The sequence below is a fragment of the Mixophyes fleayi genome, chromosome 3 (genome assembly GCF_038048845.1).
Source record: "Mixophyes fleayi isolate aMixFle1 chromosome 3, aMixFle1.hap1, whole genome shotgun sequence".
NCBI lineage: Eukaryota > Metazoa > Chordata > Amphibia > Anura > Limnodynastidae > Mixophyes > Mixophyes fleayi.
This window is the reverse complement of record NC_134404.1, coordinates 237,063,679-237,087,183: the sequence shown is the minus strand read 5'-3', so window position 1 is coordinate 237,087,183 and position 23,505 is coordinate 237,063,679. Positions and strand designations below refer to the sequence as shown.

At 41.4% G+C, this 23,505-nt stretch overlaps 1 protein-coding gene across 3 annotated transcripts in view; it reads left to right on the top strand.

Annotated features, from left to right (window-relative positions):
• RPS6KA2 (ribosomal protein S6 kinase A2) overlaps positions 1-23,505 on the top strand; it is a 193,778-nt gene that overhangs the window by 76,762 nt on the left and 93,511 nt on the right. For all 3 annotated transcript variants that reach the window (XR_012689708.1, XM_075203299.1, XM_075203300.1), the window contains exons 3-6: positions 2,423-2,504; positions 9,332-9,412; positions 11,779-11,858; positions 12,681-12,787. Coding sequence is in view for 2 of the 3 variants with exons in the window: in XM_075203299.1 (XP_075059400.1) it covers positions 2,423-2,504; positions 9,332-9,412; positions 11,779-11,858; positions 12,681-12,787 (350 nt within the window). In the remaining variant the exon portion in view is untranslated. The remainder of the gene's footprint in view (positions 1-2,422; positions 2,505-9,331; positions 9,413-11,778; positions 11,859-12,680; positions 12,788-23,505) is intronic.

The following is a 23,505-nucleotide window of genomic DNA, read 5'->3' as shown; positions in this document are numbered from 1 at the left end:
AGGTATATTTTATATATGCATTTTATCTACTATTAAATCAATAAATATATTAATAATATTGCGATTATTTTTATTGTTCCTTGATGAGCGAGTGTCTGAATCATATATTTTAATAGTAGAAATATTTGTCTGATGAGTAAGAGACAAGAGGTTATCAGCTTCAAACAGTAGAAAGAAGGTTTCACTCTCTATATAGGAAAGGGTTCTTTTTTACTGTAAGAGTGGATAAGCTGTGGAATACAGTACCACATGAGGTTGTGATTGAAAATTCACTCACATTATTTAAAAATGGGTTGGATGCTTTTGCTACAAGGAATGGTATTTATAGTTATAATAAGTAGACAACATTATGGGGGTAATTTATTGTTTCCTAAATAGGTTTGTCAAATTAGTGCAGAATTTTGAAATTTTAATTTATACAATTTTTGATCAATTTAAAAAATTAAGCTAAATTCAAATCGAGACCTTAACTTAAATTTATTAATGTTTTCAACTATTTTAATTGTGAATGGTGACGTTCAAACTTCCAACACAATACTGCAAACAACAAACAAGATCTGTCAACTCTTTAACCAGCTTTCAATCTGGATCAATTGGCAAAGGTATTGTTAACTTGTTCATGACCATTGAACTAGTGAAATTGGATCAAGTTTCGATCCAATTAGACATTTTTGAGTATCTCTGCTCATTAGTATAGCATCTCTTTCTGATTCAGTACCACAAATGTGTGCAGTAAAGAGCAGATTCTGATGTTGACAATGAAGCTTTGTGGGGTTTTTTATTTCAATTTCTTTTACTTTTAAAACATAAACACATGTCCTATTGTCACCTCAGTGATTGGAACACAAATTGCACACTTCCCTTTTCAAATAAGTCTGTGAATATGACTTCAGTATTTTCAACAAAGACATGACACACATATCTATGTGGGAGTTGTTTAAAGCAGATTCTAATTTTGTAATAAATTGCAAATAATTACTTGCATAATTGTTTCCTCCTTCCACTGATCTGTCACCATGTCAAATTTTCATGTAATTAATGATTGAAGTTTAATGCTCAGGCAGATCACCCAGTTAAATGTCATCAAAGTAAAGTGAGAGTGTAGGAAGCACCCGGTGGTGTAGCTTTTGTCCATTCTTTATACATTTGCAAAAGTGGTCAAGTTGGCCCAGGACTGCACATCAGCATTTATTATAGCATCATTATAGAGTAGCTATGACATTGTGAACTGGTTTTAGGTATTTATCTGATTTTGGCATATTTATTTTGAGGTTTCTTTTACTGAAGTGTTAACATCCATTGCTTTACTTTTTTCTCTCGGTTACATATGTTTAAGCAATTTTAAAGTGGGCACGGCAAGAGACAACCTGTAGCAAATCAGATCATTACAATATTCATAGTGCTAGAACAGTCTTTACCTTATAATATTAACAATAAAAAGTTAATTGCAACAGTATCAATAAGAAATTATAAGTTCTACAACCACCTTTGTTTGACCATACACATTTTCCATTTTAATACTGGTATGCCATATAAATTAATGAGAAGACACTATAATATTACTTTGAACCACAATGATATGATGTTAACTGAATGACCCAGCAAGTGGTGGTAGTCATTATATATTCCTAAATTCCGACAACAGAGAAGAACGACATGAACATGCCGACTGCTGTAATTACCGAAATGGAGAAAAACAGACTTCTGAAAAGAGTGAAATGGAAGAATTCCGTCTGTTGTAATTACTGACATGGTGGAAATCAGACTTCTTTGAAAAGTGACAAAAGAATTTCAACAAAAGTACATACAGGCACTGCAAATTACGTCAGTTCAAATGGCCACATTTAAATTGCTGCTATTAAGGAGGCAATGTATAATGTACAACCCTTTGTAAAAAACATTAAACAGACCAGGGGTCCTCGCATTGCCCCCTTAATAGCAGAAATGTAACTGTGGCCATTTGAAGTGGCGTAAGTCGCAGTGCTTGTATATTCCTTTGCCGGAATTCTTCTATGTCACTTATCAAAGAAGTTTGATTTTCTGCCATGTCAGTAATTAGAAGAGTCGGAATTTTTCTATGTCACTGTTTCAAGAAGTCTGATTTCTTACACGTCGGTAATTACAGCAATCCGCATGTTCATGTCGTTCTCACTGTTGTTGCAGCTATGCTCATCGCACAATCGTACACCACCCCCAGCAAGGGGCATAGCCATGCAGTGATGTGAATTCAGTTTGGAGGGATTATAGGCAGGGTTTGATTGTGTCCCGATTTTGCTTTTAAAAATGTTGGGAGTAGTAAGGATTATTAAGAGAAAAATAAAGAATGGCAAGGTAGATTTGAGAGCCTCAGAATATTGATTTTACATCACCAGATGTAAAAGTAATATAACAAAACTAATCAAAAGCATAAATCTTTCTACAGGTATTTCTTGTCCGGAAAATCAAAGGTTCTGATTCAGGACAGCTTTATGCAATGAAGGTTTTGAAAAAAGCTACTCTTAAAGGTAAACTGAAAAAGTATCATGTTGTAGTGATATACATTAAGGTCCATGCACTGTGTAAAATGGACTTATGGAATTTTTCTTATGAATTCACTAAACTGAATCTCACTTGTTTAATTTATATTTTTGTTACACATATTAACTTAAATTTGTACGTGGATATCAATGCACTTGTGTCCCTCTGCTGGATACAAACTTAAGCATGACATATTTATACATACACATTTTAATGCATCACTAGATATTTGCTGAATTTATCAGATTCTAAAAATAAAAGGGTGATGTGGCAAATGCAACTTTTGACATCCTTCCAGATGATTCACTGATACATTTTATAAGGCCTTAAAACCTGATAGCCTTGTTATGCCTTAAATGAAGCCACATGAAGTTGAAAAAATGCTCTGCCACTTCTAACCTCAACAGATGAAGCATTAGCTATCATCAACAACCATGGGCTCCCTAAGCATAAAAGCTATAACAAGTATCTAAATACTACTCAATAAAGTATTCAAAAATTAGACATGAATTAAAATTACACTGGTTTATTCCTTGACAATTAAAACATATGTTGCTGAGTTAATATGAATCTCTCGTTTTATTGTTAAAACCTTCGTAGTAATCCTAAACGATTCTCTTGTTCAGTATGAAACTTCTCCACCACACAAGCAATCTGAAAATGAGGAGAAGAGTTCATATTGATTACATGTAATTATATCAGTATAGTTGTGTATGTTGACCATATTTGGGTATTACCTGTATAGATCTTGAATGGGTCTGCTGTCTTACATTAAAGGGGATACAAGTCTCATGCCTGTCTGTATATAATCATTGGAACGGTCTGTGGTAATAAATAAACCAAAATCTGCTTCTTGCCCTCACATTGAATGCAGCACAATCAGGGCTACCAAGAAGAATTTAGGAGCCTGGTACAACAACTTTCTGGACCCCCCCCCCCCCTCCACACATAATAGTAGAAGAGATGTGTGCAACCGCACAGCATTGGCGCTGTTGAAGAGGGCGTGACCACATAGTGTTGGGGCGTGGTCAACATGGGGTGTAGCTGTGCCTCTTTAGAAATGACATATTATGTATTAAAATGGTGTTGCTCTCCCTGTTATTGCAGCTTTCACAACCTTGTACTGAATTCTTATATGGACCCTGGAATGTTGAGACCTGTTTGGAAAATGTGTAGGTACATAAAATGTGGAAAGCAAAGCAAGTGACCACAGAAAATATAGAGAATAAGGAGAGCAACCTTGTGACTGCCACAAAATACATAAAGCACCCTTGTGGCTGCTACACAATGCTGAGAATACCCTTGCGACGCCACACAATACAGAGTGCACCCTTGTGACTGATACATACTACATTGGGCGCCCTTGTGACCATCACACAATACAGAGGGCACCCTTATGACTATCACAGAATACAGAGGGAAACCTTGTGTCCGCCACACAATAGAGAGGTCAAACATGTGACCACCAACTCAAGTACTTAAAACCAAATTCCGATAAAATTGTCCATAGATCAGAAGATCATGTGAAAAAAATAATTTGACATGTTGCAGGTATATTGTTCTTTGCAAAGAAAGTCTCTGACTTTCAACAGGGATCTTGGCAGAATGAGGCATGTGAAGATTTTTTCTAATCTTTTTTTATTGACTGGATTTCTATTCCTGTCAATCCGCAGTCAAATGGACAGATTGAGAAAACCTTTAAACTTACAAGCCAAGAATTTCACTCATCACCATTGTGAAATACAGTAAAACAGCTGATTGTACCATATGCTGCCAATTACAGCTAAAATAGATTCTACACCAGAATGCCATATACATACACAAACACCATATACCTGCATACACAATGCCATATACATACACAATGCCATATATGTCTATATATATTTCATATATATTATATATTTTATATATATATATATATATATATATATATATATATATATACTATATATATATATACATATATATACTATATATATGCATATATATATATATATATATATATATATATATATATATATACAAACACACACACGCCATATATACATACACACATCTCGGCAATTGACCTGACTCTGACTTCTCTTGGCACCTTTGTACCTCGCAGTCTGATTCTGTACCAGAACCTGACTTTCCTGATGTTGGCTTGGATTCTTCCACCGCACTACCTGAATGCCACTGGCTACATTTCGACTGGCTACATTGTCTACCACAGTCTCTCCCTCTCATCACCTTTCACATCAGAAGGCTACCCTAGGGGCCGCGACCTATGATCCTCCAGCAACAAAGCCCACACCTCCTTGCGGCCGTTCTTCGTGAAGTCCAGGGGTTCGTTAGACTCCACATTCTGACTGATAGGAGCTCCAAATATGAAACCCTACTCATACTGTGGGATGGGCGCCAGTGACACAAGCGATCGTATCACTGGTAGACATCCCTACGTGATGTCGGGGTCGATACATCATCAGTGTGGACCAGGGGCGGATCTAGGAAATTGCTATACCCAGGGCGATGTAGGGGAGGCGATTTAGGCCCCGCCCCCTTTCCGACTTCTAAGGCTGCCGGCGGCTGCACAGTATGTGCAGGTCCGCTCGGCAGTGACAGTGTGCTGCCCCGCTGCTCTGATTGTATTTAAAACACAATCAGAGCAGCCGGGCAGCATACTGTCACTGCTGAATGGACCTGCACAGTGTGCAGCCACCGGCAGCTAGCCCCCCGATTGCCCCCCACCCCCTGGATCCGCCACTGGTGTGGACATCATGTGAGGGACCAGAGTCTATAAAGACTCTGGGTGCGCTGCAGAGTCTGCAAGGCACCATTTAATGAGAAGCCCAATTACAAAGGGACAGAGAGGGGAATCCCCACCATCAGCAGGGGTAACCTAGAAGAGACACCAGAAAGGAGAGAAATGGTCTCCTTCAACTAGGTCCCCAGGTGAAGAGAGCTTTCACATATACAACACTTAATGTGTTGGAATGTTTTACAAGGCACAGTAGTGAGGAGTCAGTTGTAAAAGTTCCACATATAAAGCCCTGCAAGTGGAAGAAAGCTACCCTTAGCGAGGAGAGTGCTGTGCAAAGCAGTGTGGCTGCAAGGAGAGATCCTGGATATTGGCATGGATGTAATGGGAGCAGCCTGGATGACCCTCACTGTGGAAAGAGCACTGCCAGGAGCTGCAAGTCTGTAAGAGAGAGAGAAAGTTCCTGAATATGTGGGATGATCAACATTGTGGCATCAGGAAGTGAGCCCCGTTTAAAAGACCCCCACAATGGTTAGTTGAAGTGTAGGAGTCCCTGTTTAAGAAGATAGGGGATAGATTCTAGACCAGGTAAGTGGGATAAAAAAAGGGAAGATAATATTGAAAGGCAACAGTACAGTGAACAGTAATGAAACAATCAAACAACAAGATGGCCACCACACATGCATTCACTGACGCCCAAACTCTTCCACAACTTACTCACACACAGTGTGAAAATTATAAAGCAATAATGATTTAATGCAGTGATCACAGTCCTGGCAATATTAAATAATTTGAAATATCAGCTAATTAACATTGGTGCACTTGTAGAAATGTTGGTGACCTGGGCTACTTAACTTTGGCATTTTCAGGTGTAACTTGCATTAGATCTCTGATACTTGGAATGTCTCTATATCTCTGACAGGTTACATAGTCTCTGATACATGTACATGTAAATTAATGTTATCGAGTTCTTTTCTTTATACAGCAATAATGATGTCACAGTGTTTGGTGTGTTATTACCTCTCTACCACTAGATGAAATTGAAGGTTTCTGCTAACAACCGCACCAGATTAACAATTGGCCTGATGAATCTGCAGCCACAGGCCTCTCCACAAAAATAGGCCCAGGCCAGCCAGAAGGAATCGCTATTGTTTTTTATTTTTTTCTCTGTTTTCTCACCTGTCTGGAGGGGACGAGAGGAGATGGAGCTAATGAGGCTGGCCCTGTCAGTTATCTAATTAAGTAAATCAGACTGCTGCCAGGCTACCTGCTTATGCAGAGGGGGGCTGCTGAGCCTTTAGCCTGGAGAGATGAGGTTAATTTCCTGCAGCTTTTACTCAGGGATGTCAGCAAGTAAGTACAAGGGTCCAAGGGTGGGGGCAATACATGGCTGGGGGAACAGGTTGTATATGCCTGTCATTATGTATGTATATTGCATTGTGTTTTGTGTATGTATATAGCATTGTGTGTATGGATAATGCACTGTGTGTGTGTGTATATATATATATATATATATATATATATATATATTGCATTAGGTTTTGTGTATATATATAAATTTCATTGTCTGTATATATATGGCACTGTGTGTGTGTGTGTGTATGTATATGTCATTATGTGTCTGTGTATATGGCATTTTGTGTGTGCGCGTATGTATATGGCACTGTGTGTGTGCATATGTATATGGTGTGTATGTCCATATATGGCGTCTCTGGATAGAATCCACTTTAGTTGTAATTGGCATCATAAAGTGCGGTCAGCTGTATATCTGTATTCCATTATGACTATGAAGTGATCTCCTCTGCTTGTCAGTTTAAAGGTTTTCTCAATTTGTCCATTTGACTGTAGATTGATAGGGTTATTATTATTATTATTATCATAGATTTGTAAGGTGCCACAATGCTCTGCAGCGCAGTACAGTAGGAAAAACAGTACATACATGAAACAGGGACATGCAAAGTAGACAAAATAAATTATAGATTGTGTAATCATGGGTATAGGTATATCGTACTAACTCTGCTAAAGTACACTGAAGGTTGTCTGATACAAACTCTTCTGGAAATCCATGCCTAAAATATATTGCCTTTAGTTTTTTTGCCTTGATCTCATGATCTATGCTGCTATTTTATCTGGATCTTGTTTTAAGTATTTGAGCCGGTGGTCACCAGGTGTCCTTTTGTATTTTGTGGTGGCCAACAGGTTGCCCTCTGTATTGTGTGGCAGTCCCCATGCTGCCCTCTGTTTTGTGTGGTGGTCACCAGGCTACTCCCTGTATTGTGTGGTGGTCACAAGGGTGCTCCCTGTATTGTGTGGCGGTCACAAGGATGCTGTGCGGTCTTTTGCTGGTGTAGCACATCCACTTCAAGGTTGGATGTGCGGTGCATTCGGAGATGCTATTCTGTATATCACCTATGGTTAATTGAGTTACTGTCACCTTCCTGTCAGCTGGAACCAGGCTGGCCTTCTCTTCTGATGTCTCTAATTAACAAGGCATTTCTACCCACAGATATTTAGTTCACTGGATGTTTTTTTGTTTTTAGCACCATTGACTGTAATCTCTATAAACTGTTGTGTGTAAAACCCCAGGAGATCAGTAGTTTCTGAGATAGTGAAATAATCTGTCCAACGCCAACAATCATTCCACAGTAAAGTCACTAATATCACATTTCTTCTCTATTTTGGTGTTTTAGAGTTTCTGCCACATGATTGGCTGATCAGATATTTGCACTAATCAGCAGGTGTTTATATATATATATATATATATATATATATATATATATATATATATTATTCATTGATCAACCTTTGGTTGTATTTTTATCTTCAGTGGTTAATAAACTAGCATTTACCACTCAACTGTCACAATTCCATTAGGATATTCCTGATTTTAGGGCACTTTCCTGATCAGCCCAGAGCTTGTCCCAATATGAGGGACAGCAGCGATGTATTTCCCCCTCTTCACTTTACATACATGCTGTGAGAAGCAGTTAGTGCACTCTTTATGTAAGGTAAGATGGGAGGGAGATGTAGCTTGTTGAATGGAAGCGGAAGCTTTACCCTCCATGGTGATGGCCATGGCCACACACGACGGTCGCCCGCACACATCACTGTTGCACACCTCCAGTGGGATACCACTTCTCATAACAAGCCCTTAATAATTTTCAGCCCCAGGCACATGTGGCCCTTAATCTGGCCCTGGCTAACATGCAATTCGCTAATAATGGAAATCTCCTTCTCTGCACATAGGCTTGCTTTGGTGTGTAATCACCCTTAGTCTGCTTGATAGCTAATTTTCTGCAGGGATCCGACTACAAGACTTTCCTCTGCAATGCTACACCTTGCATCTGTTTTTATAGCTCTGATGTCTCCCATTTTGTTTGCACACTCTGTCTTTCCAGCATACTTTCCTCTCAGAACTCTCTCCTTTCCCTGCTGCTGCCACACATGTTTCTGGCTTCCATCAACTCTCCTCGCCTCTTTTCTCTTTCCTTCCTGTTTCTCCTCAGAGCTCTGGCTAATTGCAGAGGTTGACCTTTGCTTCACCCCAAGTTTCCATGGCAACAGGATGTCCTTCTTCCCAGCACAAGTCAGCCTTGCTACAATAACTTCATGATCTGCTGAAGTATGTGCTGTTGAAGATTTGTGCTTGAATTCTCTATACCATGTTCCAGCTGTTATGCTTAAGTGCTAGAGGGGTAGGAGTTTTAAATAAAGTTTTTTTCTTTATTTGAACTGTGATGGCCAGGTGCCCAATATTTATTTTCACTGCACTGCCACTAGTGTTCACCTTACACCCATGGTTAAACTCCTGAGTATTCTCTGGCAGTGGATGGCACACCCACACCATAGCTGGAGCAGAAGAGGAGGGTGACAGCAAATGGAGTACCACACAACAACTGTGTACCCCAATTAAGTGACAACACCGGACCAGTCAGGTTTCACACTTTCCCTAGGTGCTCCAGTTCCTCCCACTGTCCAAAACATACTGGCCTGTGTCAAAAATTTCCCTAGTGTAAGAGTATTTGTGGTACAGAATTAACACTTTAATTTTTCTTTTTTTTTATTCTGTAGTTAATGATCGTGTGAGATCGAAGATGGAGAGAGACATCTTGGCAGAGGTCAACCATCCTTTTATAGTCAAACTTCATTATGGTAAATTTAAAAAAATACAAATAATTTAATATGTTATGGATTAAAATGTATATTATTAAAATGAATCTGCCATTTTCACAGTCATGTGTAACCAGAGAAAAGTAGTTGCATGAAATCTGCGTAACAGCTTGTGACGTAGCTGTAAAAACATGATGTTCATACATTCTAGCATGACCAGTGTCGGACTGGCCTGCCGGGGAGCCGGGGTATCCCCCGGGAGGCCCTGTTGCCTGATAACCCCGCCCTCTTTGTTGGTGAGGCAGAGCAGAGAATTAACGAGTTGCGGTCAGTCTACATATGAAACGGAGACTGTCAAACTAATCCCTGCCTACAGCCAGCACGTGAGAACACTTCCTGCTCCTGAGACAGAGAGAGGCAGAAATGCTTCACAGTGACACAGATCTCAGATTACTCCTTCTGCTGTAGTTGCAGGCGTCCTGTAGTCATAAAGTTGCCATCCTAACTGCAGTGTGAGTCCGTGTAATCAGTAAGTAATAAATCGTGCAAACTTCTCTAGAGCTCTCCACTGTGTGACCTCGGAGGGAGGGAGATAAATTAGAATGGCTTCATTGCAATATACGTCTTCAGTGCCTCTATAAAAGGATCCTATTGCAGCTGACCAATGAATGGATTCCTAATAAACTAGTAACCAAATTCACTGTTTATATCATGTTCCATGTTTAATTGTTTTCAATCAATTGTGGGACTCTATTCCCTATAGAAGCATATCTTAATCAGAATAAAACACATTCAGACAGTTAGGTCCTTATAGGATTGCATCTGCTATATGCTTTAATATTAATGTTTTGCTTTTGTCCTTTGTAGTGGCATTGGATTATTATTGAGTGTACATTTTGTGGGTAGATCATTTTTTAGAGTCCTGTTTTTATTTGCCAGTGTCTAGAGTGTAATTAGATTTATGTAATATTTTAAATGTGCATATATTTTTATGCTAATAATTTTGTGGTCTCCATAGTGCTTCATGGATATATTAATTTTTAGTCTATACCCTTATATTGTGGTTTTCATATGATGAATGGTTGATCTCTAGTACTGTAGTATAGCATTTGTTTTCTGTGTACACTATGAGGGGAGAGAACACTAACCACAAAGAATGGACAGCACACAAATAGCTGATGATGATTGATTGTATTCAATTCATCCCTCCCCTTTCCCTGTCTCCCCTGTTTCACACAGTGCCCTCCATGCTGCATTTGCTCCCCTTCACTTACTTTCCTATTGACTTCTTTCTTCTCTTCTGTCTTTTCCTTCGCGGCTCCTCACTGCAAATGTCCTCTTTTTCTTTATGGACCATACTAAGGTGCTATACGTTGTCCTCCATGGCCTGACCCCATCCCCTTTAATGACTGACCACAACCCCTCTTACAGTTGGCCACACCCCATTGTAGTGGGCCCCTACCGCTGCATTTCCCCCGGTGGGCCCTTCATGTCCCAGTCCGACACTGAGCATGACACCTACCTAAAGAGTGCCATTTCTAATACTTCATATGAATAAATTAATAAATAAAACAAATACATAAGCTATAACAAACAAAGCTTGCCTGGTGATTGGAACCTCTGGCTGGCCATTATTCCATTTAATGTAATTTGACTCCATCAGGGATTGAAATGTCCAAGACTGTGAGTTCATTGTATGTGAATCTTAATTGTGTTTGTGTATGTATGTATTGTGACCGTGAGGGGAATAGGTACCATCGCCTGGGGTAGATGGCAACGAACAGCAGCAATAAATTACTTGAATGTAGGAATTTCTGTTTAAATGGCCTCAACCAGTTTTATTAGCATAATCAAAATAAACAAAACATAAATAAAAACCGTGGCATTTAGTTAAATATTTGTGGAGACCCTCTCTCCTGTGCAGAACCTTATGTCCCACACATATATCATATACACATCGTTTCTCAACACAGCAGTGTCTCTCAGGAGGCCTCCAGCATCCAGCCTCCTCCCCATGACTGAGACCTAGATTGAAGCAGAGCTGCAACCTTTTAACAGGCACGTGTCAGGTGCAGCGCCTAATCAGTCTCTTGTGAGGCTGTAGACGAGAAGACCCGGACTGGGCCTATGTATGGAGCCCACCCTGTTCTCTCCATACAAAACACCAGGGACCCTTAACAAATTTTCCTGAAGCTTAATACACTCTTTTGAATGCTACTTCCTATACATAGCAATCTCCCTGGGTTTAAAAGCATGCAAGTCAGACAGCCTGGGACATGAATACCTGCCATTCAAACTGGCGACTCTGTCGCAGTATATATGTATGTATGTATGTATGTATGTATGTATATTATATGAATTAACTTTCAATATCTCATAAACATATTTGTTTTCTGCCCTATATACAGCATTTCAAACCGAAGGAAAGTTGTATTTAATACTAACTTTTCTGCGTGGTGGGGATCTCTTCAGTAGACTCTCTAAAGAGGTAAATATTCATAGTTTAGTGATTTAATGTTCATTTTAGGAACTACATAGAACAAGTAAGAGTTAGTTAGTAAAATGCAATTCGGGCAAATCCCAGACATTTTTTATTACAAAATTGTCTAACTCAAAGAACATGAGTTTTAGTTAAAAGTTATACTCTAGTTTGTTGTATCTGTGTCCGCACCCAACAGCAAATCAGGTTAGAGAAAAATAATAACATAACAATACTTTTATTTTGTCCAAAGTAAAATTCCCTTTGTAAGTGAACATAGTTCTGCCAAGTTGCAGGAAACATATGCCTTTTTTTAACTCTAAAAGATGCATATATACCAAATCCCAAATTTTGTTGGACAGTGCAGATTTTTGGGTAGTGATGCTTGGTCTGGCCAATTTCATCTTTAAATCGACCTAGAGTGTTGAGAAGTATGAAAAATTTAGGAATAGTAACAAAATATATTTTAAAATATGTATTTTTCATATATCTGGTGGGTATAATTTAACGCATAAGTCCACTTAAAAACAAAAAAATCAGTCTTAGTCAGGGTAGAATATCCTTGAATAAAGGAAAGTCTGGTTCCCAATTACCTAAGTTGATAGGAGTGAGTCCAACAATATCTGTAACAGTCTCCTTACTCCTCCTGACCTGGTCTTTTTTCTCACCAAAAGAGCCTGAATGCCGGATCCCAGTTAAGTAACCTCCAGTGTATAGGGTTATTGTCTATGACCATTTAATTGTATAAGCAATTTGTGCAATTGATTGAATTTGTACTGCAGAATACTTTACTTTTTGGACTGTGTTTAACCCTGTCTTTATGTCCAATAGGTTATGTTTACAGAAGAGGATGTCAAATTTTATCTAGCTGAATTAGCATTGGCATTAGATCATCTCCACAGTCTTGGGATTATTTATAGAGATCTAAAGCCAGAAAAGTAAGTTTTGCCTATATTAAGACATATAGAAATATGTTTCTAAACAATATTTTTTAAAATGGGAGCAAGCCATGCAGAGCAATCAAGTGTGAACACTGTTTCCAGACTGTCTTGATTCCTTTGTGATATTTACTAAATTTATTATGTGGAAAACACAGGGTTCAGTGACTGTTATAATGGCAATTTAAAGAAAGGTGAAAAAAAAACTGATTAAAAACATGTACCCTTTAATATTGTATGATAAAATAAATTATTTTTAAATAAAGTACAGTACATATTTTTTTATATAGCGCAACAGAAAACTCCAAATTCTCGTTTTCCCATTATTTGTATTGAATTGTTGTTTGATATTTTACTTTCTTTAATCTTTTACTATAATATTGGTATATTATTTTGTTTCTATTGTACACTAAGCATTAGAATTAGTGGTCTGCAATAAAAATTAGCCACAAGAATTGGGAATTGCATTGTGTACTTGCCAAATATTTTTTGTACTGGAGTTTAAATAGAGAATAAAAGTTCTTGAGTTAAATATATTCTGAAAACTCAATTCCTGAAAAAGAAAAGCACCATGGAGAGAAATTATTTTTTTCTTATTGAGAGATTTAAAAAGATAGGATATGATGCTTCTATATTATTTAAAATGAAGGATAAGATTGACAAAGTGAATTAAGGCTCTTTAGTAAAAACACCAGAAAAAGTTGATTTACCAATATATATTTTGCTTCTGGATTCAATAGGAACCATAAGAAAATGTAGTCCATAGTATGGAAAGGTTGGCAAATATTAAAAATGGACTGAATATTGGAACCATTGTTCACTGCTAATTTTTCAGTTTGAGCTGATTTACTTCTTTCAGATATAGATTCACTATCTAAAATATATTAATATTATTAATTTCTTATATTTGATGTAACCCATTCAAATTTCCAGGGCCCATCACTAAAACATTTGTACATTTTCACATGTTTTGTTTCTGCAAGGGCTATTTTAAAAAACTTTTTCACATTCTCCTTTATTGACAAGTATGTTTACTATATTTCAAGCAATTGTTTTTTCTATATTCTGATGTTACATTTATTTGAGATTTATGAGACTTCATTTTATGGTATAGCTTTTTTTAGAGAATTATAAAGGAGAGGATTTTATTTTATTTGTGAAATGATTTCCGGTGTGGTTATACCTTTATCTTCTCTGTGTGAGAATACTCTATACTTGTCAGACAGTACTGTGGAAATTTAAAAAGATGCACCCAGGAAGTAGAATTAAAATTTGCATTTAAAAAAAAAGTGATATAAAAATGTGTAAAAGCATTCATGATAAAAACTGTATCTAAAATATGCAATAGTTTTATATCATTTTATTAGAAAAAAAATCAAACATGAAAAGTCATTGTTTACATTCTAAAAAACCTATCTATTCAATAGCTTTCACTTTTCTTTAACTAGACTAACTTTTCAACTCCCAATGGATATTTTCCATCCCCAAAAACTTTAAATAAACAGGATTGGAATTATGGACTCACTCCCTAACCATTGTAATGGTACTGTCTACTGTGGAGTCCTACAGGAGCATTGCAAAAGAAAACTATATATGAAAATTTACAATTTGAATTCACTTTTATATATAAAAAGTACACTCTGTGCTGTGGGAAATAAAACTATTTAAGTTAGTACAAACATAAGTATACATTTTCCACAAAGTGTACAGCCAAATTGATGGTTATCATCATCATCACCATTTATTTATATAGAGCCACTGATTCCGCAGCGTTGTACAGAGAACTCATTCACATCAGTCCCTGCCCCATTGGAGCTTACAGTCTAAATTCCCTAACATACACAGAGAGAGAGAGAGACTAGGGTCAATTTTGATAGCAGCCAATTAACCTACCAGTATGGTTTTTGGAGTGTGGGAGGAAACTGGAGTACCCGGAGGAAACACATGCAAACACTAAGCACTACTCCACCGTGCTGCCCATTGTGAGATTGTTTATTTCTAGGGAATGATGAGACCAATTTGGTTTTGAGACTTGGGCTTTAGTTTAAATAAATTTGGGATTTTCAATTAATAGTGGTTCCACTAACCGATCCATTTCTAATATTAAACATTATTTCTGCATTTTGGACAACACTTTCTTAGTGTACCTATTGAATTCCCCTCTAAAGAGGAAAATAAATGTGACAGGGCGAATGGTTGCAGAAGACTAATTAATTTTCTACCCATTTTACAAATTTTCCTAGGGGCTAAAGTACTTTGTATGGATAGACTTGGTCTAGTGCTTCTATTAATTAATTAATTTTGTCTAGTGCATCAAATTAATTTATGCATATATATATATATATATATATATATATACACATATACATATACATATACATATATATATATATATATATATATATATACACACACACACACATATATATATATATGTATATATATATATCAGAGATGATCCGAGCACTGTTCGGGTATTCCCGGCGGACTCCAAACTCAAAACGAGGCATTTAGTCATAATCCCGCCGTCAGATCTCGCGAGATTCGGATTCTTTATATTCCCCGCATGCCGCCGCCATCTTCACTCGGCATTGATCAGGGAAGAGAGAGGTTGTGTTAGTTAGTGGTGTCCTCTGTCCTGGTCATTCCTGGTGTGTTAGTAAATGGTGTCCTCTGTCCTGGTCATTACTGTGGTTCTGTCCTGGTCAGTCCAGTGGTGGTGTCCTGTGCTCTGTCCTGCTGAGTCCAGTGGTGCTGTCCTGTACTCTGTCCTGCTCAGTCCAGTGGTGGTGTCCTGTGCCTTGTCCTGCTCAGTCCAGTGGTGCTGTCCTGTGCTCTGTCCTGCTCAGTCCAGTGGTGGTGCTGCCCTGTGCTCTGTCCTGCTCAGTCCAGTGGTGGTGCTGCCATTATTCCAGTGGTGCTGTCCTGTGTCCAGTACAGTGGTACTGCTATAGAAGTTCACTGATCCTGGAGTATAAATCCATTGGTACTGCAATATAATAACTAAGTTCACTGATCCTGCAGTATAAGCCCATTGGTACTGCAATATAATAACTACGTTCACTGATCCTGCAGTATAAGCCCATTGGTACTGCAATATAATAACTACGTTCACTGATCCTGCAGTATAAGCCCATTGGTACTGCAATATAATAACTACGTTCACTGATCCTGCAGTATAAGACTATAAGTCCTGCAATATAATAACTACGTTCACTGATCCTGCAATATAAGTCCATTGGTACTGCTGTATAACTCCAGTCCAGTGGTACTCTCCTGTGCCGCATATAATTTTTAAAGGCTTTGACGTGTGTGTGTGGTTTAGGGGTACGCTCTCTTGTGCTGCACATAATGGAGAACCAAAATTTGGAGGATAAAGTAGGGAAAGGTCAAGAACCACTTCCTCCTGAAGCTGCTGCCACTAGTCATGACGTAGACGATGAAATGCCATCAACGTCGTCTGCCAAGGCCGATGCCCAATTTCATAGTAGAGGGCATGTAAAATCCAAAAAGCCAAAGGTCACTAAAATGATCAAAAAAAAAGAAATTGAAATCATCTGATGAGAAACGTAAATTTGCCAATATGCCATTTACGACACGGAGTGGCAAGGAACGGCTTAGGCCCTGGCACATGTTCATGACTAGTGGTTCAGCTTCACCCAAGGATCTAAGCCCTCCTCCTCCCCCCCACTCTAAAAAATTTAAGAGAGTTAATGTAACAGATTCTGGATACTATATTACTAATCTTGATTAGCGCTGGCTTACCTGAGGTGCGGAGTCTAACGATCTCCCCGGTGTTCACCAAGAACCGCCGCAAGGCGGGGTGGGCTTCGCTGCCAGGAGTCGCAGGTCGCGGTCCCCAGGTTCGCCTCAAGATGTAGTACAGCGGAGTGAAGCGGTGGTAGCGGAGTCAACGAGCCGGTTCGGTACACAGGAATGGAGTCAGGCAGAATCAGAAGGCAACTCGGAGTCAACAAGCCAGGTTCGGTACACGGGTCACAAGAATAGGAGAATGGTCAGCAAGCCGGGTCGGTACACAGGGAATAGAGAGCCAGGGAAGTCAAACAGGCAGAGATCAGCACACAGGAGACACAGGAACAGGAAGACACTGCAATCCACGAAGAGCAGGAGCCAGGAACAGGTAAGTGTTGCTCTGACACTCAGCGAGTGTCAGAGTGAGGTTTTTATGCAGAAGGGGATTCAAAATCCCCGCCTCTAGGTTGTGGTCATGTGACCGCCTCCGGGTGCGGTCACATGGTCCTGAATGCGGAAGTGCGGCTGGACGGAGCGGCGGGGATAAGGTAAGTCCGTAACAGTACCCCCTGCCATAAAGGTGGACTCCGAACACCTAATAGGGTTTCAAAGGAAATTTTTTATGGAAGGATTTAAGTAGACGGGGAGCATGTAGGTCAATGGCTCTTACCCATGAGCGCTCCTCAGGGCCGTAACCCTTCCAATCCACCAAGAACTGTATGGCACCTTGAACTTTACGAGAATCTAGGATAGTTTTAATCTCGTATTCCACTTGATCCCGATCCACAGCAGGAGGAGGAGTTCTGGATGAGGTGGAGAATCTGTTGGTTACCATCGGTTTTAACAAGGAGACATGGAAGACATTGGGTATGCGTAAGGAGGGAGGCAGACTCAATCTAAAGGCTACGGGATTAATAATCTCAGATATAGCAAATGGGCCAATAAACTTGGGAGCAAATTTTTTACTGGGAACCTTTAAACGAATGTTCTGGGTGGATAGCCATACCCTGTCACCAACTGCAAAACTTGGAGTCATTCTTCTCCTTTTATCGTAGAATTTTTTGGAACGAGTAGTTGCTTGTTTTAAGTTTGTCTTGGTTTGTTCCCAAATATCAGAGAAGTTACGAACCAGAGAGTCCACTGCTGGAACTTCAGAAGATGAGACTTGAGAGAAGGTGGGTAGTCTAGGATGGCAGCCATACAGGACAAAAAAGGGGGAGTTAGAGATGGCCTCATGAAAATGGTTGTTATGGGCGAACTCGGCCCAAGGGAGAAGGTCCACCCAGTTGTCTTGGTTACTAGAGATAAATATTCTTAGAAACTTCTCTAATTCTTGGTTGGTTCTCTCAGTAGCCCCATTGGACTGGGGATGATATGCGGAAGAGAAGTCAAGCTTGATCCCGGATTTATTGCAAAAAGACCGCCAAAATTTTGATATGAATTGTGATCCCCTATCGGAGACAATATGTTGAGGACAGCCATGGAGGCGAAATATTTCTTTAATAAAAATATCGGCTAAGGAGGAGGAAGAAGGAAGGCCTTTGAGAGCAATAAAGTGGGCTGTTTTAGAGAAGCGATCCGTGACCACAAGCACTACAGTACAGGATTTGGAAGGGGGAAGGTCCGTGATAAAATCCATGGAGATCTGTGACCAAGGGTAATCAGGAATGGGTAATGGGAGCAAGCATCCATAAGGCTTCTTCCTAGAGGTCTTGTGATGAGCACATTTGGAACAAGCAGCAACAAATCTCTTCACATCCTCCAGCAAGGAAGGCCACCAGTAGCTTCGGGACAATAAGTCCCAGGTCTTGCGAATGCCAGCATGCCCAGAGAAGAGTGAGTGATGAGCCCAGTGAAGGAGCCGGGTGCGTAGATGTGGCAAGATGAATGTTTTGCCTGGAGGACAACCCTTTTTTAGGTGTGTAGCTGCCAATACTTGACATGGATTTACAATGAATTTCTTATCTTCCAAGGATTCCATGTCAGCTGGATCAAAAGAGCGAGATAAGGCGTCTGCTTTCGTGTTCTTAGATCCTGAGTGAAAAGTGATGTTGAAATCAAAGCGTGAGAAGAATAAGGACCACCTTGCTTGACGAGGATTTAGACATCGGGCAGTGCGTAAGTAAAGCAAATTCTTATGGTCGGTATATATGGTGATAGGGAATTGCGCTCCTTCTAGTAAATGTCTCCATTCGGAGAGAGCCAATTTGATGGCCAGGAGCTCTTTGTCGCCAATCCCATAATTCCTCTCAGCAGGTAAAAAGCGACGGGAAAAGAATCCGCAGGGATGAAGTTTTCCAGAAGGACCTCGCTGTGATAGTACGGCTCCTGTGCCAACAGAAGAGGCGTCTACCTCCAGGACAAAGGGACGAGAACAATCTGGCTGTTGAAGAATGGGTGCGGATGAAAAGAGAGACTTTAATAATGTGAAGGCTTGGATAGCCTCAGAGGACCAAATACCAGCATCAGCAGATTTGCGGGTCAATGCTGTGATGGGAGCCACGAGAGAGGAGTACCCCTTGATAAATTGACGATAATAGTTGGAGAATCCTAGGAAGCGTTGAGTGGCTTTAAGGCCTGAAGGTTGGGGCCAGTCAAGTATGGCTTTCAATTTTGTGGGATCCATCTGTAGACCGGTGCCCGAAATAATATATCCCAGGAAGGGAATTTGTTTCTGCTCGAAGGTGCATTTCTCCAATTTGCAAAATAACTGATTTCTTCGGATACGAGAGAGGACCTCCAATACATGAGTACGATGAGATGCTAGATCTTAAGAAAAGATGAGAATGTCGTCCAGGTAGATGACTACAGATTGGTACAAGAGGTCTTGAAACAGCTCATTCATAAAGCTCTGAAATATGGCTGGGGCATTGCATAGCCCGAAAGGCATGACCAGATATTCAAAGTGGCCGTCTCGGGTGTTAAACGCCGTCTTCCATTCATCCCCCTCCTTAATGCGTATAAGGTTATACGCTCCTCTGAGGTCAAGTTTAGAAAAGATGGTGGCACCCTTGATCCGGTCGAATAGTTCAGAAATCAGTGGCAGTGGATACCGATTTTTAACGGTAATGGCATTCAGGCCTCTGTAATCAATGCAAGGGCGGAGGCCCCCATCTTTCTTTTTTACGAAGAAGAAGCCAGCCCCAGCTGGGGAGGCAGACTTGCGGATGAAGCCCCTGTTTAGATTTTCTTGGATGTACTCCTCCATAGCCTTAGATTCCGGGAGGGAAAGGGGGTAAACACGGCCCCTGGGAATGGGTTTACCAGGTATCAGATCAATGCCACAGTCCCAGATTCTGTGAGGGGGAAGTCTAGTGGCCTCTTGTTGACAGAAAACATCAGAGAAGGTTTGGTATGGCTCAGGCAGGAGAGTCACAGGAAATTCTTGGGTACGTCTGGGACTATTCGGGGGAACCACTCTCTGTAGGCAGCGAGAGAAGCAGGACTGTCCCCAGGACAATATGTGACCAGATTTCCAGTCCAAGGTGGGAGAGTGGGCACGAAACCAAGGAAGTCCTAAGATGACTGGGTTGGTAGATCTTTGTATTACTAAAAAAGAAATCTTCTCCCGATGAAGTGCTCCTATCTGAAGTAGAAGGGGAATAGTGCGTACCAGGATGGACCCCTCAGGGATTCTTCCCCCATCAATGGCCATCAGAGAGATGGGTTGTTCCAAGGCTTGTGTGGGAATAGCGAATTGTTTAACTACTGTGGCGGAAATGAAATTTCCTGCGGCTCCGGAATCTAGAAGAGCCGACTGCGGGAAGGTCTTTTGTCCTAATTGAAGGGAAATGGGAATAGACAGGCAATCATTACTATTGGGAACTGACTGACACTGAGAAAAGAGGCCCAACGACACAGCTCCAGAACTCGTTAGGCCCTGTCGTTTCCCGAGCGTTTGGGACAAGAACTCAGAAGATGGCCACTCTCTCCACAATATAAACACAGCTTGTTCCGAAATCTCCTCTCCCTCTCTTCGGCTGATAAGCGGGTCCTCCCAAGTTGCATGGGCTCTTCCGGGGGAAGAACAGGGGTTTGGAAGTTGGGGGCTAAGCGAATCATGCTACGCCGCGACTGTTCCTTCTCAGAATTACGTTCCTTGAAACGCAAATCAACTTTGACACAGAGGGAGATAATGTCGTCCAAAGACGTAGGGAGTTCCTGGGATACCAACTCGTCTTTGATTCGGTCTGAAAGGCCCTGCCAGAATGTAGCTACTAGAGCCTCATCGTTCCAGCGAAGTTCAGAGGCCATGGTTCTGAAGAGGACCGCATACTGCCCCACAGACTGGTTTCCCTGGCGGAGACGTAGTAAGCTGGAAGCGGCATTGGACACCCTTCCTGGCTCATCAAATATTTTCTTGAAGGTGGACAAGAAGAGGTTGAAGTTATGTAGAATGGGGTCGTCCCTCTCCCACAAGGGGGAAGCCCATGCTAAAGCTTGACCGGACAATAACGAAATCACATAGGCCACTTTCGTTTTTCCGGAGGGGAAGTTCCCAGGTAGAAGCTCGAATTGTATGGAGCATTGATTTAAAAAACCTCTGCAATTTTTAGGGTCTCCATCGAACTTAGGTGGGTTAGGCAACCGTAGCTGCAAGGAAGAAGCTGCTGCTGCGGCCTGAGGTACAGGGGCCACTGCCGGCCCAGGTGATCCACCAGCCACTAGGGTGTTCTGGACAACATCCAAGCGAGTGGATAGACTATTGAGGAATTTTAAAAGTTGCTCTTGGTTAGCTTCTTGTTTATCCATCCTTCCTACTAAATGCTCCAACAGATCTTTAGCTGTGGTATCCATGGTCAGAGCAAACTGTAACAGATTCTGGATACTATATTACTAATCTTGATTAGCGCTGGCTTACCTGAGGTGCGGAGTCTAACGATCTCCCCGGTGTTCACCAAGAACCGCCGCAAGGCGGGGTGGGCTTCGCTGCCAGGAGTCGCAGGTCGCGGTCCCCAGGTTCGCCTCAAGATGTAGTACAGCGGAGTGAAGCGGTGGTAGCGGAGTCAATGAGCCGGTTCGGTACACAGGAATGGAGTCAGGCAGAATCAGAAGGCAACTCGGAGTCAACAAGCCAGGTTCGGTACACGGGTCACAAGAATAGGAGAATGGTCAGCAAGCCGGGTCGGTACACAGGGAATAGAGAGCCAGGGAAGTCAAACAGGCAGAGATCAGCACACAGGAGACACAGGAACAGGAAGACACTGCAATCCACGAAGAGCAGGAGCCAGGAACAGGTAAGTGTTGCTCTGACACTCAGCGAGTGTCAGAGTGAGGTTTTTATGCAGAAGGGGATTCAAAATCCCCGCCTCTAGGTTGTGGTCATGTGACCGCCTCCGGGTGCGGTCACATGGTCCTGAATGCGGAAGTGCGGCTGGACGGAGCGGCGGGGATAAGGTAAGTCCGTAACAGTTAAGCTGTCATCAACAACACAGCAAACAACTCTGCCTTCTAAAGAGATGTCATCACAAATCCCCAAGGCGAGTCCAAGGGTGTTGGTGGTTGCGAAGCCTGACCTTCCCATCACTGTACGGGAAGAGGTGGCTCCTTCCACCATTTGCAGCACGCCCTCTGCATATTCTGGAAGGATCACCCACAGTGCAGTTACAGATTTGGATAATGAAGGTGTCAATGTTGTACACCGGGAGGAGGATATTGATGTAGCTGGCGCTGAGGAGGAACTTGATGAGGAGGATGCTGATGTGGTTATCTTAAATGAGGCACCAGGAGGGAAAACAGTTGTTGTCCATGGGATGAAAAAGCCTATCGTCATGCCTGGGCAGAAGACCAAAATATCCACCTCTTCGGTCTGGAATTATTTCTATCCCAATCCGGACAACAATTGTATTGCCATATGTAGTTTATGTAAAGCTGCAATAAGCAGGGGTAAGAATCTTGGCCACCTAGGGACATCCTCCCTTCTACGTCACCTGTAGACCCTTCATAATTCAGTCTTTAGTTCAGGAACTGTGGCTAGGACCATCAGCAGTCCAGGGACACCTAAATCCCTTGGTCCTGTTGTATCCACACCAGCAACACCCTCCTCGTCAATTTCCTCCACGATCTTGATCAGAGATTGTCCTGCAGGCCATGTCACCAGCATGACTGAGTCCTCTTCAATCCGGGATTCTTCCAGAGGATCCTGCAATGGTACGCCTACTACTGCTGCTGCTGCTGTTGCTGCTGGGAGTCGGTCATCTTCCCAGAGGGGAAGTCGTAAGACCGCTACGTCTTTCACTATACAATTGACCGTACAACAGTCGTTTGCCATGAGCACGAAGTACGACAGCAGTCATCCTATAGCAAAGCGGATAACTGCATCCTTGACAGCTATGTTGGTGTTAGACGTGCGTCCGGTGTCTGCCATCAGTGGAGTGGGATTTAGACGGTTGATGGAGGTATTGTGTCCCCGGTACCAAATCCTGTCTAGATTCCACTTCACTAGGCAGGCGATACCCGGGATGTACAGAGAAGTACGAAAAAGTGTCCTCAGTGCTCTGAAAAATGCGGTTGTACCCACTGTCCACTTAACCACGGACATGTGGACAAGTGGTTCAGGGCAAACTAAGGACTATATGACTGTGACAGCCCACTGGGTAGATGCATCGCCTTCCGCAGCAACAGCAGCAGCTGCATCAGTAGCAGCATCTCCGAAACGCCTGCTCGTTCCAAGGCAGGCAACGTTGTGTATCACCGGTTTCAGTAAGAGGCACAACGCTGACAACCTCTTATTGAAACTGAGGGAAATCATTTTGCAGTGGCTTACCCCACTTACACTCTCCTGGGAATTTGTGGTGTCGGACAACGCCGGTAACATTGTGCGGGCATTATATATGGCCAATTTCCAGCACGTGCCATGTTTTGCCCACACAATAAATTTGGTGGTGCAGCATTACCTGAAAAGTGACAGGGGTGTGCAGGATATTGCTGGACACTTTCGGCATTCTGCCACTGCCTACCGAAGA